Here is a 15,860-nt window from a genome sequence, read left to right as displayed (position 1 = left end):
GATGGGATCATGGCAATATTGCCAGGCCTAGGTGAGGGTCCCACATCCCCAGGCTCCAGAGTGAGGTCGGCTGTGTTCTCTCACTTCATTCTACTGCCACCCTGTGGAAACTGAGGCTCACAAAGGTCAGTGCCCTACGGGGTCACAAAGCCCAGCGGGTGGTGACTGGATGCACAAGGCAGGCCTGGCGCTGGTGAATCGCTCCATAAATGCCCTCTGAGGTCACCGTTAAGGGATGCAGGAGGCCGGGCCGCCGGGGCAGCTGGCTGGGGCCCCCCCACTGCAGGCAGGTGACCCCAGCCTGTTTTCCTGGACTGAGGCCGCTGACTCAGGCCCCCCTTCCCGCTCCCCCATGCGGGCGCCCCCAGGCGGAAGCACTCGGCCAGAAAGGGGGCGAGGCAGGGAATCCAGCTGTGCACCCCGAAACCCCGTAGCACGGGCCGGAGTGCGGGTGCGCCCGAGTCGTCAACGCGGCCGACCGTGACCCCGGGTTCGTAGCATTCAAGGAGCGCCACCCCCTCCCCGTTTAAAATGCGAGATTTAGGGGGCGGGTGGCCCAGGCCCGACGGCGCCCCAGGGTCCTGGCCGGCCGGCAGGCAGGGGCGGGGGCCGGCCTGCGTCACCGCCTGCCCGGCCCCCCGCCTCCTGGCCGCCCAAACTCCACCCCGAGGGAAGGCGGCGCGGATAAAGGCTCGGGGGCCGCCCGCTCGGCCCCAGACCGGCTCCGCCACCACGCACTCGGCCCGGACGTGGGTACACTCAGGACAGTTGAGACTTCGGACTTGCCTCTCCCGGTGAGTGGGGGGCGGGACCTTGCGGGCCGAGGAAGGAGGTTCCCACTCTAGACTCTTGAGGGTGCCCCACTTTTCTTTGTTCTTTGAGCAGGCAGGGTTGAAAGGTGTCTCCAGCCCTGGGAAGCCCCCCGGGACGTGGAGTGGGAGGCACTCGGCGCAGCCAGCACAGCCCGGGAGGGACCTCTGCCCCCGCCCCGCCCCTCGGGCACTCCCCCTCCCCGAGAGTGACCTTGAGCTAGTTGCCTTTCCGGCCTCAGTTTCCCCGACTGTGAGGCCCCATTCTCCTGACTTGGAGGCTTCATGCTCCTAGCGAGGCTCCCACAACGCCCGCAGTCCCGTCGGACTGCCCCCTGTCCCTGGCGGCCTCGGAGACCCCTCCCCGGGTCTCTGGGCAGCGCTCCCGGGTGGAGCCGGCAGAGGGCGCGCCGGCGCTGCTGACTCACCGCAGCCCGGAGCGGCGCGCGCGGGCGCAGCCGGGGACGCCGCGTCACGTCACGGCTCGGGCGGGCGCGAGTCGGGAAGCGGGCCCGGCCCGCGGGACGGGGGTGGGACGCGAGGTGGCACCGGCGCGGGAGGGCCTCTCCGGCACCGGCCACGTCACCGGGGTGCAGGCCCCGCCCGCAGCTCCACCCCTTGCCGGGGCTTCACGCCTCACGGGTGGGGGGCGCCCCGGACCGATCCTCCCGCGAGCCCCCCAGCCTGGGCTCGGCCACGAGGCGCGGGGACTGTGTCCAGCTTCCGCTCGCGGCGGCTTCCCGGACCGGCGCTGGGGGAAGGCCCCGGCTTCCTGCTCCCTCGGCGCGGAGCCACTGCCCTCCCCCACGGCGCGCCGCCCTAAGCCTGCGTCCCGCGCCCCCCGGGCCGGGCCGCCCGCCCTTTGTTGCGGGCCCGGGCCTTATGAATGGCCGCGGCGGGGCGGGGGCGCGGAGGCGGGCCAGAGCGGCGCCGGCTCCGCCCCCGCCGCGCTCCGCTTGGCCGCCGGGACAGGGGCGGAGCGAGGGGCGGGTCCTCGCGGCCACGTGGGGCGGTGCCGCGGGGGCTCCCATTGGCCGGCCCGTGTGGCCGACTGGGCGTTCGGCGCGCGCTGATTGGTCGGCGCGAGCCGGCGGAGTAAGTAGTGAATGGGAGGGGGCGGCGGCTCCGCCCCTCGGAACGTTGATACATTATAACTTTTTTTTCTTGTTACTTTCACCCCCAGATCCTCCGGCGGCGGCGGCGGCGGCGGCGGCGGCGGCTGTTGCTAAGGGAGGGGACGCGCGGGGAAGCTCGGCCCGAGCGGCAGACGGCCCTGAGCGCGGCCGGCTGAGCGGCGCCCCCTCCTCCGGGACCCTTCCCCGCGCCTGCCGCCCTTGAAAGGAGCTGAGAGTATAGTCCCCACCCAGGAAGGTGCCCCGACGAGCCGACGCGACCCCGGAGCGCCACTCGGATTTTTGATTCCTGATTCGCCTTCCGCTCCTGGGACCTTCTCGAAGGGGAAGCGCGCTGCCCCCCGCCCTCAGGGGCCCCGAGGACCCCTGTTTGGGGAGCCCCCCCGCCCTGCCCGGAGGCGCGGCAAGAATTGGCGGCGCCCCGCGGACTCCAGCCCCCCAGCGTGGGCCGGGGATGGAGCCGCAGCCCGGCGGCGCCCGGAGCTGCCGGCGCGGTGCCCCCGGCGGTGCCTGCGACCTGGGCCCGGCGGCCGAGACGGCGCCCATGAGCCTGGCCATCCACAGCACGACGGGCACTCGCTACGAGCTGTCGGTGCCCCCCGACGAGACGGTGGAGGGGCTGCGCAAGCGGCTGTCCCAACGCCTCAAAGTGCCCAAGGAGCGCCTGGCGCTGCTCCACAAAGACACGTAGGTACCGCGCGCCCCCAGCCCCCGCGCCCCCCGGGCCCGCCGCCCCCTCGGGCCCCGGCCCCGGGGCGGGAACAAAGAGCGCGCCGCTTGGGGAAGGAAGGGGGCGGCCAGACGGGGGGCGGGGGCGCGCCGCGCGCTCTCGGGCGCCCTCTGCTCGGCCCTGCCAGTCTTGGCCCCCTCCTCCACCCGGGGTCGCTGCACAAAGGTGGCTGCGAGGGCGCCTCGGGTCGGGCTTAGGCGGCGTCCCCCACCGGAAGGCAGGAGTCCCGGGCGGCGCGGGGGTCCCAGCTACGGGGGTGGGGGGCGCGGCGGCTGCCTCCTCTGCCTGCGACCCGCCGGCTTCCGCATCTGCTCGGCGGCCCTCTCTGCGTCTGGCTGCCTCTCCCCCCACTTGCGTCTCTCTGCCCCCCTTTGTTCTCGCCACCAAGCGCTTCCCGCAGTCTCCCCCTCCCCCCCCGCCATTTAAATCGCCTCCAGGCCGGGGAGCCCTCCCTCCGCGGGCCTCCGGGGACACGCAGTGTCCATCCTCAGCGGAGGGGCCCCGGTGGGGGAGGGGTGGGAGGGGGAGGGTCTCCTTTGTCTGAGCGGCGGCCGCGGCGGCGGCCTGCGCCAGGGAGGGGGGAGGGAGAGAGGAGGGAGGAGGGAGGAGGGAGGAGGGGAGGCCCGCCCGGCAAAGCCCGGAAAGGCTAAGCGCTTGGCCCGCAGGGACAGCCCAGGTCCCGGTGGTTGAATTACAGGGGGGCGGCCCCAGGGCGGGGGGAGGGTGCCAAGGGGATCGCTGGGCCTAGATGGTGAAAATGTGCCTCGCTGAGGCGCAGAGGGAGTGCCCCCAGTTCAGAGTTGGGGTTCCTTGGAAGAAGGGGTCTGCACCGTCAGCAGAGACTTCCAGGGTCTGACCTCAACCCCGCACACACTCCGGGCTCCTTATCTGGAGACCAGGAAGGGGTGGGGGTGAGGGACTCCTGTCTCTACCCCACGAGCCCAGCCCTCCCCCGCGGACTCCGCTTCCGAGCCCCTGCCTTGTCTCCGTGTAGCCTCACCCTCTTCCTTCCTCCCCACTCAGCCGGCTCAGTTCGGGGAAGCTGCAGGAGTTCGGCGTGGGGGATGGCAGCAAGCTGACGCTCGTGCCCACCGTGGAGGCGGGCCTCATGGTAAATTGCTGGGGCAGTGCGCCCCGAGGCCCCACACTGACAGGCAGTCCCCTCCCCTGCGAGCACAGTCCCCATCACACACTGGACCCCTTCTCCTCAGGACCACCCACCCCACCCATCAAGCGGGGCCCTCCCAACCCCGGTGCTCGGGTGCGCGCTCAGGGTCTCTTCTTCCTCTCTCTGTAGTCTCAGGCCTCCAGGCCAGAACAGTCTGTGATGCAGGCCCTCGAGAGCTTGACTGAGACCCAGGTAAGACCCGCGCCGGCCCCCTCCTGGCCCTTGGGGGCAGCAGGCCCAGTGCCCGGCCACTCTGGAGAGCCTGGGGGTTGTTTGTGCTCCCAGCAGGCCTGTGAGGAGGGGAGGGGACGCGCCGCTCCGCCTTCGTGCCAGCTTGGCCTGGTCACCCAGCTTCCTATTCCTTCTCCCCGCCCCCCCAGCACTCACCACCTGACCTTGAGAGCCTTCTCCCACGGTGGCCGCTATGGGGGAGGGGGCCTAGCTTTCACAAGCCTGCCTGCGGGGTGACCTTGGTCCATGCTCCCACACCACCGGGCCTGCATCCCCAGCCCCACCAGCTTTGCCGAGGCGCTCTCCCCCCGCCCCACTGCGGTTTCCCCAGAGCAACCTTTTTAACGTTTCTGATGGGGGGGGGAGGGATGGGACTGGGTGATACTTTTTCCGCCTTCTGTGACCCCATTGCGAGGGGTGGGGAGTCACTCCTCCCCCTCCTCCCTCTGCTCTTTGTTCTCTGCCCCAAAAGGGGGAGGGGGAGGGGGCGCCCAGCCCCCGGGACCAGCACAGCCCAGACAGGATGTTAGGAAAATATTTAGTAAGCGCCTGGGAGGGCGATGAGGAGGAAGGCTGGGCCATGAGGAGGAAGGCTGGGCCTGGCCCACACTGGGTTCCCGGTTTTGTTGCAGTTTTTTTCTTTTTTCTTTCCCCCTCCTTTCCTCATTTTTCTGGCAGCAGGGCCCTCCTCCCAGGAGGGTGACACAGGCCTCAGCTATCCGCCCGCTGCCAGGGTGGGGGTGGCAGGTCCCCGGCCTCCCCGGCTGGGCTGGCCCCCGGCCTCAGGAACCTGCTCAGCGGCTTCCCTTCCTCCTGCCCTGAGGCCCTCGCCCCCTCCCGGCGTGTAGCATCCTGCCCTCACCAGCCGCCTGGTGCGGAGGAGGAGGAGGGGACCCAGGAGCTGGGTGGTCTGCCGTCAGGAGGAGCAGTGGGGTGGCGGGAGAGCCAGGGTCCCTGGAGCCGGGTGGGGCTGGCGTGTGCTTTCCTGGGGCAAATGTGAACTGAGCTCCCTGCTCCTGGGGGTGCTGTGGTTGGCAGGGGGCCCCTGGGCGTGTTTGGTTCACATCCGCCGCAGGGTGTCTACGTCAGGAGGGAGATGGGAGGTGCTGGGCGGAGTGACTGGGCTCCCAGAGCTGCTTCTCTGCCTGGCACCGAGTCATGCCTGCCTGTTCACCCTCCCCTGGGAGGAAGTTGCAGGGTGGAGGCGGGGGGGGGGACACCCCAGCTGCTCTTGGGAAGCCACCCCAGGCCCTTCCTGCAAAGGGCATCTCTGGGGCTGCGGAGGGCGTGTGCACAGGGACTGTGGGGTAGGGGCTGCGCTCGGCCTGCCTCCTTTGCCTTCTCCCCACGGCCCCCAAGCAGGGAAGGTTACGCCAGCCGCTGCCAGCAGGGAGGGGGTGGTTCTGAGTCATCGCGGCCTGTGTCACTTCTCAGAAACCTCCGCCCCCCCCCCCCCCCCCCCGCCCCATCCCGGCCCCGGGGAGAGCGCAGCACTGGCCAGGGTTCAGTGCAGATGGGGGTAGTATGCACCCCTCGCCCACTGCAAAGGGGCTGCCAGATTGGAGGTTCACGTTTGAATGGGCTGTGTTGAGGCCCTGGGAGACTCACAGGGCCCCCCCAGTGCCTGCAGAGGCAACGCCTCCTCCTCAGCCTCCGCCCCGCCCAGCACAGATAAATATTTATCTTGAGAAAGCAAAGGTTAGGACAAGAATTTGTCCAGGAATTCCACCCACTCACTGCTCCAGTGGCTTAGCTGGGAGGGGGCCTGAGCTAGGCCCCTGCAGTGTTCACAAGCAAGAGAGGGTGGGGAAGAGGTGTGAGGTGAGGGTTCTTTGAGAGCAGTGATTGCTGGCTGGGCCCCGCCCCCTCTGGCCTCGGTTTCCCCTTGAAAGAACCAAGCTGGCCAGGGCGGGCCAGGCCCCCGTCTCACCCGCCTCTGTCCCCCCACAGCCCCCAGCGGCGCCCAGCCCGGGCCGGGCTGGCGGAGGCAGCTTCCGGAAATACCGATTCATTTTATTTAAGCATCCGTGGCACCGACAGGGACCCCAGAGCCCAGAGAGGGGCGGCGAGAGGCCCCAGGTCACGCAGCGCGGGGGGCCGGGCTGGGCCGGGCTGGGGGCACCGCAGGCTGGAGCCCTGGGCTGACGGGCCGCTCTCTGCAGGTCAGTGACTTCTTGTCGGGCCGCTCGCCGCTGACCCTGGCGCTGCGCGTTGGTGACCATATGATGTTCGTCCAGCTGCAGCTCGCAGCCCAGCACGCCCCGCTGCAGCACCGCCACGTGCTGGCTGCCGCCGCCGCTGCCACCCGTGGAGACCCCAGCGTGACCACCACCCCTGTGTCCTCTCCCTGCCGGCCAGTGTCCAGTGCCGCCCGCGTCCCCCCAGTGCCCACCAGCCCTGCGCCCGCATCCTCCCCTGTCACAGCCGGCTCTTTCCGCTCCCACTCGGCCTCTACCACCTGTCCCGAGGTGAGTCTGGGGAAGGACGTGGTGGGAGAACGTCAGAGCCCCGGATACATCTTTTGTATCAAGGGCCGTCCCTAGACCCGGGGCTGGTGCTGGTCTGGTGAGTGATCCCCTGACCCTGAACCCCAAAGCTCATGTGCCGCCCTCCCTCATTAGCAGATGGACTGTTCTGCCCCTGCCAGCGCCGGTGCCAGCCCCACTTCCCCCACCGGGGGCAGCCCCACGTCCCGCTCCCGCAAACCTGGCGCAGTCATCGAGAGCTTCGTGAACCACGCCCCGGGGGTCTTCTCAGGGACCTTCTCTGGTAGGTATCGTGGCATGTCCCGCGAGCAGTCACATGAACCCACACCAGGGATGGGACACGCTCCCCGGGATCTCCACGCATGTGCCTGGCCATACAGCAGGCCACGCGTCCTCATGGGTGGGTGCGAGTGCCCGTGTCACCCAGGGGTTCCGCCTGCACATATGGGACCCAGGCATTGCTGAGGCTTCATGTCTACCACTGGGGTCCTCATCCACACCCCTTCCCACAGGTACGCTGCACCCCAACTGCCAGGACAGCAGCGGGCGGCCGAGGCGGGACATCGGCACCATCCTGCAGATCCTCAACGACCTCCTGAGTGCCACGCGGCACTACCAGGGCATGCCCCCATCGCTGACCCAGCTGCGGTGCCACGCCCAGTGTGCCCCGGACCTCGCCCCCAAAACTACCTCCTGCGAGAAGCTGGCGGCCGCCGCCCCGGCCTCACTGAGCCAGGCCCGCCTGTGCAAGCCCCCGGGTGAGTGTCCGCCCCCACCCCACCCCGTCCTGGGTCTCTCAAGGCCCCTCTGTGCGCCTCTCAGAGCAGCTGAGCCGATGGTGGCGGGGAGGGGGCCGCCAGCTGCCACTCGCCCTGCTCCGCAGGCGCGTGTAGAGAAGGGAGTGTGTGTGTTGGGGGCACACAGCATCTTTGTGCCCTTCGGGGGGGGGTTCCATCCTCACTTCCTCCTCGCCCCCCTCCGGCACCTTCTCCAGATGGTGCGTGGGGCCTCTGTGAATGGGCCAGTCAGGCCGAGGAGGGGGTTATCTTCCCCTCCCGCTCAAGGGCGGCCTGCGCCGCCCCGCCACTGCAGCGATCTGGTTATTCCGGACGCCTCCGGACTCCTGTAGAACCATGATGTGGGCCCCCCAGGCCCCGTCTCAAAGGGGAAACCAAGGCACAGCCTGAGTCCTATCCTGGGTCGCAGAAACAGCCTAAAGTGTTCAAGCTCCAGCTCATTTTTATGCTAGCCGTGTCCCCAGCGCCTGGCTCAGGCCAGCCCTTGCCCTCATGGAGCTCACAGCCTGCTGGTCAGCAGACGTGGAATTAACGACCTAAAGGTTCAGCAGACCCTCTTGACCCACTCACTCACTGGAGGGGGAGTGTCCACGAGGGCTGGACTGGGCCTGATGCCCATCTGCTGGGGGTCCTCGCGTTTGGTTGGGGGTCTGGCCTCCAAGGGGCCCTCAGGGTCATGGTCACTGCCGCCTCTGCAGGGGACCGGCTGCGGCAGACGGAAAACCGAGCCACCCGCTGTAAGGTGGAGCGCCTGCAGCTGCTGCTTCAGCAGAAACGGCTCCGCAGAAAGGCCCGGCGCGACGCCCGGGGCCCCTACCACTGGCCGCCCAGCCGCAAGGCCGGCCGCAGCGACAGCACCGGCGGCGGGGGAGGCGGCGGCCCCAGTGAGGCGGCCGGCTTGGGCCTCGACTTCGAGGACGCCGTCTGGAAGCCAGAAGTGAACCCCGACATCAAGTCAGAGTTCGTGGTGGCCTAGGAACCCTGTCCCTCGCCCCAGCCCAGGGTGGCCCGTGAGCGTGGCCCCACGCGGGAGGGCCAGCAGCCGGCCGGTGCAGTGGGGTGCTTCCCCCTCCCGGTTACGCGGCCTTTTTTTTTTTTTTTTTTTTTTTTTTTTTTTTGAAATTTCACTTCCTACCGTGGTTTTCCGAACTCTCCATGGACTTGGGTTCCTGCCTCCTCGGTTTGGCTCACACTCCCCGCCCCTCCCTCCATCTCCCATCCTCATCCCCGACCTGGCCGGGTCCCTCCCGCCCACCTTCCCAAGCTCCAAATATGTAGCAGTTTTTCCAGATGGTTGAGAGCGGAGACAAGGAAGCCGCCCCCCCCTTCCGTTCTGCCGCCCTCCCCACCCTTTTCAGGTTGAAGTCAAAAATGTAGATGCCTCATTATGCACTTTACAGACAGGGGAGGGGGCCGCGGAGAGGAGAGGCCCCCACCACAAACCCTGGCCCTAAAACAACTCGGCAGGTGCAAACCTTGACCGCCAGGGACTGTTTCTCTTCCACATCCGTACTCTTTTCTCTTCTTGGTCTCCTTTTCCATTTTCCTTTTTCCTGGAAAAGAAAAGAAAAGCCGTTTCAGGGGAGAGGCTGGCCAGAGCCTGCCTTGCGGTGTGGGCTGGGGTGCGGGGCGGGGGGGGGGGGACCCTTTCCTGCCAGGAAAGGAGAGGGAGGGAGGGGAGGTGCCCGCCACCAGCCTGCACCCCGTCCACGCACTGTGCGACTTCCTTCAGCGCTACCCCACCGCCCCACCCCGTTTTTCTGAGCTTGGGGTATTTATAGACTATTAATTTTCTGACTGAGCCAATAGTGGTTGGGAATCTCTTGAAAAATACGGAGAGCAATGGCTGGGGGGGCGGGCTTGACGCCCCCAGCCCTCCTTCCCCACCCAACCTGAGGGATCTGGGCCTGTGGACTGTGTCTGGGGGCCCTCCGGCAGCTGGGAGGGGAGGGGAGGGGGTGCTGAGCTGTGAAACCCCAGGAGGGGCAACGCTGTGTAGCATTAACCCCCTTGGGGGGGGGTTCGCTGCTGGTCTAATTTGGACCCTCCCCACTCATGCCCATGCCCCAGGGGCATTCCCCAGGGCAGAGGGACAGACCTCCCCCCCCCTTACTGGGGCCATTTCAATGGGGGTGGAGGGTGTTTTTCATTCACTTTTATTTTTTACTGATAATGGAGATGTTTGGGCCCTGTCCCCCCACCTGTCAGTCTCGTCCTGGCCCCGCCCCTCTGTGCTGCGCAACACCCCTCTCCCTCTGCCTGCCCCTCCCTCCTAGATGAACCCCAGGTCCTCACCCTGCCCCCGATTATGTGTTTAAAGTTAATGGTTTCAGATGTGAACATCTTGTGTTAACTGTAGCTCTGTAAATTTTTTGTGGGGGGGTGGGCAGGGAGGGGTCAGAGGGTAGGGGTCAAGGATCTTTGTTTTTGTTTTCGTTTTTCCAAAAAAAAGAAAAAAAGAAAAAAAAGGGGCGGGTTTGTTTTTGAAGCGCTGTCTTGGATATCTATTTAATGTGTGTTCTGATGGGGTTTTTTTTAACGATTTTTAAATAACGTCTGTGCCTCCGCTGGTCTGAGGGTGGAGGCCCCAGGCAGGAACCGCCCACCCCTCTCTGCCCTCGCCAGGGCCCCCCCCCCCCCAAGAAAGCATTACCCACCCTCGGGGGGTCGGGCTGTGGGGTGTCCCAGCACCTTGCGGGAGTTTCCTGTATGAAAACATGAAATTGGAAAAGAAAAAAGCCTACACAAACACCGTGATTGCAAGGAATAAACAGAAAATGAAACACGAGTGAACGTCCGGCCTGCTCGTCTCGGGGGGTGGGGTGGTCTTGGTTGTCACAGAGTGGGCTGAGTACGGTAGGGGGTGATCTGTCTCAGGAGGGTCGGGTTGGATGCTGGGGTAGCCCGCCACCCCAGGGAGTGGGAGGGGGAACGTGCTCCCAGGGCGCCCAGCGGGGGGAGGGGCGCGTCCCGGAACAGTTCCCACGCCCCCTCCCCGCCTTGGGGTGAGGGTGGGCAGGAAGCCGCCTGGCGGGGGAGGGAGGGGCCGGCCACTTCCCGGTACCCAAGGCCGGAAGTCCTGCAGGGTGTGGGCACGGGGCTGCCCGCTTGTGTGCCCTGGGTGGGGCCTCTCGGTTCTAGGCTCTAAAGTGGGCTGCAGGCGAGCCCAGGGACTCAGTCTCCAGGGAGGCCTGGCCGCAGGCTCTGCGCCACGGTTTCCCCAGCCCCAGAAAGGGGGAAGCAGCTCCATCCGCCCGCCCACGCGTGGGGGGCCCAGCCTGAGGACCCCTGACCCGATCCCCACCCCTGGGGTATGGCGCCAGGCCTCCAGAGCACCCCCTCTCCCTCCCAGAGTCAAGCCAGGGCTTGGGCCTGGCGCTCGAGGCCTCCCTGTTTGGCTCCACCCCAGCCCTGCGTGGACTCCCTTGGCCTGCCCGGCCTTGCATTCCAGCGCTCCCCATCCCTGACCATCGGGATTAAGCCTCCGGGCCGTGCCCTACCCAGGAACACCCCTAGCCAGTGCCCCTGCTTTGCCTGGGAACTTCCCCCGTCTGCATCTCCCACCCCTGCCCACCTGGAGCTCCCGGAGGGCCGGGCCAGGTGGCGAGTCCCACCTTCATCCACTTTGGGGCTGGGCAAAGACACACAATCATAACAACACTGAAGGTCATTTCACATGTATTTCCTCACTTAACGCAGCCACCTAATAGAACTAATTACCCTCCCATTTGGTAGATGAGAAAACCGAGGCCCGAAGAGAAATACCACTTGCTCTAGAGCACTGGGGTGATTGTTACATTAACGACCACCATCCCCGGGCTGAATTCTTATAGCCCAAGACCCTGCCCTCCCAAGCCTCAGTTCTAGGAGTCCCGCCCATGGGGAAGGGAAACAGGTGCAGTCCCAGGTGTGTCCTGGGAGCAGCTTGCTAAGGCCTTTCTGTCCCTCCTGCCACCCAGTCACCCCCAAATCATCGCACGCCCACGCCAGGAAGGTAGAATGCCCAGGTCAGGCTGATCCCTTCAGACCTTCAGGTCAAAGGCGCAAACGTCCCCGAGGGCCCGGAGGAACGCAGGTGGAAGTGTGGGTGGGACAGCTCAGGTCGAACCCCCTGCCCACGCAGCCGGGTCCCCGGGGGTCAGGGCTGTGACCCAGGTGGCCGCTACAGGGCTGGGTGGGAGATGCGGAAGGAGGGAGTAGATGGTGGCACCCGCTGAATCACGGGGGCTGTGTCTGCACGCTGCAGGGCAGGAGGCACTTGGTCTACTGTCGGGGAACTCACTCCTCAGGGCGCTGCCTGGCGCCCAGCCCTGGGGTCCGAGGGTCACAGCCCTGCCCGGGAGTCCTAGAAGAACCCCACCCCGGTTGGGTGCTGCGGCCATTGGCCCCGTCCCACTGCGCGGGCCTGAAACGCACACACCTGAGGCGGGGGCTGAGAGGGGAGAGGTGCCCAGCCAAGGGGATGCAGCGACCGGAGAGGCAGCAGGCCAGGCCACGTGGGCGTGGGCAGCACGGAAAGGTAAACCGAGGCCCAGAGTAGGCAGGGGCCGCGGAATCACAGGGGGCGGGGACGGCCCTCCACCGCCCCCTGCCCCCATTGAGGAAAAAGTTGAATGGGAGGGGGCGGCCCCCGGAAGCCCGCAGGGATGGAAACGCGGCTTCCATAGCAACGTGCCGCGAACCGGGCCTGACGTCACCGTGGGGAGGGCGCCCCTCCCGCCCCCGTCCTTGCGTAAGGCGGCCCAGGCCCCGCCCCCCAGACGCCTCATTGGTGGCCACATCGTTCGCTCTTCCGCACGCACCAATAGCCGCGCGGGGTTGCCGCCCGGAGGTGGGACTGCGGCGTGGCCCGGCTGAGTGCGCAGGCGCGGCGCGGCGCGGCGCGGAGGCGTGCGGCCCCCCCTCCGGCCGCACGTCTGCAGTTTGGAGGAGGGATGCGCGCCAAGGGGTCTGATGCCTGCGGCAGCTCCGGGACGGAAGAGGGGGCGTACCCGGGGGCGCCGCACGTGCACCCCCCCTTCTAAGCCGGGCCATTGCCTGTTGCCCCCTCCCCACGACACCGTGTGCGCGAGCCCCGGGCTGGGGGGAGCGCAGGGCGAGGAGCAGGAGGAGGGCACTTGGGTTGAGGCCCTGCCAAAGGAATAGGATTTTGCCAAGGATAGGAAGAGGGAACTGGTGCCCCAGGTGTGGGGCATGGCGTGTGCAAATGTCTGAAGACGTGAAAGCGGGTGCATTTGGGGAACAATTGGGAAGTCAATTTGGGGGGCCTAAGCCAAAAGGCGAAGGCAAGGACTCGAAAGGGGTGATTCCTCAAGTCTGGCTTAGGGGGGGATGAGATGGGAACCTCAGGGAGGAGGGGCGGGTGGAGAGGGCAAAGGCCAGAACATCCCAGGAGCTGTCTGGACGCTCTGCTTGGGCTTCGGAGAGGCCTGGGAAGGGACCGATGGGGCATTGTCTGAAGGTGGCCTCTGGTTCACAGTGAGGTGGTTGGCAAGGGGGCTGCAGGGAGCTCGGAGATTGGGGGAAGGGGAGCAGTTGGAGACGCCCCTGTGCACCTGGAAGCCTACAAGCCAGGAGCCGGGACAGTTGGGGCCCCGCGGGGGATTATGGCGGCAGGAAGTCCTCGTTGCTGCCTGGCTGAGGGGCAGTTTTGCTGTGGCCAGGAGTCCACTCTGAAAAGGCAGCAGGCCGCGGTCGGCGTAAACAGGGTCGCCTTTGCCGGATGGCGAGGATGTGAGCAAACCTTTGGTCCGAGGTTAGCCCCTGGGGCTAGCCGGGCGGGCAGAGAGCCCTGAGACTGATGGGGGTTGGGGCTGGCGGTGTGGACAGGTGTGGCTACCAAGGTGTGGAGTCCGGACGGAGGCCTGGTTCCAGGTGCTGGCTTCTGGGGGTGATGAGGCAGCTGTGGGCGGGCAATAGAAGGTCACTGGGGTCACGTCTTTCTGCTGGAGGCCAGAGTCCCCTGGAGGCGGCCAAATGGGTAATTGGGGCAAGCTGCACGGTTTTGAAATGCCAAAGGACGCGGTGAGGGGTGACTTGGGAGGAAGGCAGGGAGGAGCCAGGCCCCTAGGGAGATGAGAGGGAGTGGTGCCCCGCTGGGGCCAGCTCCGGCACCCCCAGGACCCGGCGGCTGCCCCAGCACAGCCACCCCTACCTCGCCTGGCGGGAACGCCCTCCTCTCCAGGCACCTTGGGAACGGGAGTCGCCGAGCTACGGCCGAGGGTGCTGGGGCCCCACCCAGAAGTCTCCACTCCAGCCCCACCCACGGCCGCCCAGACCTGGGAGGGCAGAGGACAGGCAGCCGCCGGTGTCACTCGGGATGGGAGAGCGTCCAGCCCGCAGGTGCGGGCGGGGCCGCTGTCACCTGGGGCCCTTCCACGACTGGAGACTGCCCTTCGGAGGGGCCTCTGTCCTTGGCCTGCTGCCTCTGTTCCCCCCACCCACGTGTGCCCCTCCCCCTGCTCCCTCTGAGTTCTCTTTTCCTGTGTCTTTCTGTTTTCCCCTTTCCGCCTTCCTCGATCTCTGGGCCTGTCTGTATTTCTGTCCGGGTCTCCATCTCTCCCTGGAGGTCTCTTCTCTATTTTCCTCCTCCCCTCTCGGTCTCACCGGCTCCTCCTCCCGGCCCCTCCCCCGCTTCCGCCCCCTCTCGGAGGCACCCTCCCTCACCCCCGGCACACATTCCAGCCTCCACCCCCGCCTCGCCGCCCCTCCCTGGGGCCAGCTGCTGCGGCGTTCGGTGCCCGGGATGCTGGGAGTGGGCTTGAGCCGGGGTCAGAGGTCGGGAGCGGGCGGGGGCTGGGGAGGGCACCCCCTAACTCTTCTGGAATGTGGGCGGGGCCGGCCCCACGGGGTCGGGGGGAGGAGGTCGCCCGCCGGCAGGCGGAGCCGGTGGCCCGAGACAGCTGGCTACATCTGCCCTGCACACGGCCCACACCCCAGACGCTATCCATAGGCCCCGCAGAAAATCAACACAAGCCCAGACGCCCACGCAGGGCCCCTTACCGCCACCAGACCCAGACCAACCCGTCTCCCCGTCCCACACACGCGCTGCACACCCTCCGCAGTCAACGGGTACATGCCGATCCCACCTGAGTGACAGGCTCCGGCTCTGCAGCACAGGGACCCCAATGCACACCGCCCCCACACCCCCAAACCCGCCCCAAGCTACACTTTGGGGGCCACAACCTCAATCAACTGTGTGACCCTCAAAACCCACTCTCACCCTGGGCCAAGACCTCCCTGACAAAACCCTCAAAATTTAAGGTCACACCAGGCAGCCCAAACTCAGACCCTCAGAGACGCAGCTCAGCTGAGACGGCACCCAAATCCGCGGACACTCCAGCCACAAACACTACCCACGCACCGAGCAGAGCCGGCCACTGGGCTGGGGCAGGTGCAGGGGCCTGTGTGCGCCCTCAGAAGAAGTGGGGCTTCCTCCGGCATGGCCGGCGATTCCCTGAGTGTCCTGAGACACGGAGAAAGAAGAGAACAGCAGAGAACTGGGAGCCCCTCCGTGGTGTGTTTTTGTCACCGGCTGCCCTTCCATCACACCCGCTGACCCCAGGAGATGCTGCTGCTGTGCCCACTTCTCAGATGATGCACCCTAGGCTCAGACAGGAGCCCGGACACCGCCTACCTGCACAGCTGGGCACCGGGCCGTCGCTGACCCTCCAGGGTGGGATGGTGATCGAAGGCTGGACGAGGTCCATGGGCACCTGTGTCCGCCTGCTTGGGTGTGGGGGCCAGGATGTGGGACTGCTGTGTGCGGCCGCCTGGACACACACAGGTGTCTTCCCTGAGCCCCTGGCAGCTGCCCCAGGGGGGTGTGCTCTCCATGGCTGCCACTCCAGTGTTGCCATGGAGATGCCACAGCCCCAGTCAGGGGTGCTTCGGCCCCTCTGTGTGCCTGCAGGGAGCCTGTACGTGGGGCCAAGGTCAAGGGAGCGGACAGGGCATCAGTGGGGGTCAGCTCCTCCCACCCCTGGGGCGGGGCTGTGAACCTCAGCCCTCCCCCCGTCTCGGAAACCCAGGGGGTTGCATCCCCAGCCTCCACCGAGGCAAGCCTTGGGGTTTCCACGAGCACACAGGGGTCTCTGCGCATGCACAGGCCCTGGCGTTTCACACACACCTGATGTATGTCCTCTGCATGAATGCATGTTATTGGTGTGGGCCTCCGGGTGTCCCCGGGGTCCCATTCCACAGCCCGTGTGCCTGCCGTTGGTGGGGACTGCGGTCACCAGCACGGCCCATGTGCTGCCTGGCCTTTGCACTTCTGGGATGGGGGCTGGGGCAGGAGCAGAAGAGTGGCAGCTTCCACATTCCTGGGCCATGAGTCACAGGGAGCTCCACGCAGGTGCCCCCTCACACGTCCCCCTCCGCCAGGAAGACCCCTCCTAGGAACAGGAGGTAAACTGAGGCCAGGGCGCAGGCAGCTGAATCTCCTGCCAATTCACAGTTGGCAGCCACCTGGGGCCTCCTAGGGATCTCAGATGTCCCCACCTACTCA

At 66.8% G+C, this 15,860-nt stretch overlaps 3 protein-coding genes across 8 annotated transcripts in view; 1 reads left to right on the top strand and 2 right to left on the bottom strand.

Moving 5' to 3' along the window:
• Positions 1-1,899, bottom strand: part of CBARP (CACN subunit beta associated regulatory protein) — an 18,080-nt gene extending 16,181 nt beyond the window's left edge. Inside the window, exon 1 of the mRNA XM_082381148.1 lies at positions 1,238-1,899. The gene's annotated coding sequence lies outside the window, so the exon portion shown is untranslated. The remainder of the gene's footprint in view (positions 1-1,237) is intronic.
• Positions 641-10,142, top strand: MIDN (midnolin). Of its 6 annotated transcripts, none has more exons than XM_082381165.1 (9): positions 641-794; positions 1,993-2,629; positions 3,696-3,783; positions 3,970-4,032; positions 6,022-6,150; positions 6,234-6,539; positions 6,696-6,840; positions 7,070-7,315; positions 8,053-10,142. In XM_082381165.1, the coding sequence occupies exons 2-9, from the start codon at positions 2,397-2,399 to the stop codon at positions 8,328-8,330; spliced, it is 1,488 nt and encodes a 495-aa protein (XP_082237291.1). In that variant the 5' UTR covers positions 641-794; positions 1,993-2,396; the 3' UTR covers positions 8,331-10,142. The 6 variants fall into 6 exon arrangements, with proteins under 6 accessions (XP_082237291.1, XP_082237290.1, XP_082237292.1 ...); XM_082381164.1 differs by having other exon boundaries at positions 651-794; positions 6,693-6,840; XM_082381166.1 differs by having other exon boundaries at positions 653-794; positions 6,094-6,150; positions 6,693-6,840.
• On the bottom strand, positions 8,477-15,860 carry LOC309623883 (uncharacterized protein). The gene is made up of 2 exons (XM_082381170.1): positions 15,483-15,860; positions 8,477-15,271 (listed from the first exon to the last, which is right to left on the bottom strand). The coding sequence occupies exon 2, from the start codon at positions 12,586-12,588 to the stop codon at positions 11,452-11,454; it is 1,137 nt and encodes a 378-aa protein (XP_082237296.1). The 5' UTR covers positions 12,589-15,271; positions 15,483-15,860; the 3' UTR covers positions 8,477-11,451.

The sequence above is a fragment of the Balaenoptera borealis genome (assembly GCF_965194805.1).
Source record: "Balaenoptera borealis genome assembly, chromosome: 2".
Taxonomy (NCBI): Eukaryota; Metazoa; Chordata; class Mammalia; order Artiodactyla; family Balaenopteridae; genus Balaenoptera; species Balaenoptera borealis.
The sequence above is the reverse complement of the archived record's forward strand: the minus strand, read 5'-3'. Positions and strand labels throughout refer to the sequence as shown.

Excerpts from the sequence above, each read along its gene's own strand:
- LOC309623883 (XM_082381170.1), bottom strand. The coding sequence starts at position 12,588 with ATGCACCCGCTTTCACGTCTTCAGACATTTGCACACGCCATGCCCCAC.
- MIDN (XM_082381164.1), top strand. The coding sequence starts at position 2,397 with ATGGAGCCGCAGCCCGGCGGCGCCCGGAGCTGCCGGCGCGGTGCCCCC. Across the intron at positions 2,630-3,695 it reads GCGCTGCTCCACAAAGACAC|CCGGCTCAGTTCGGGGAAGC; the intron begins GTAGGTACCGCG and ends CTCCCCACTCAG. Across the intron at positions 6,540-6,692 it reads CCTCTACCACCTGTCCCGAG|CAGATGGACTGTTCTGCCCC; the intron begins GTGAGTCTGGGG and ends CTCCCTCATTAG.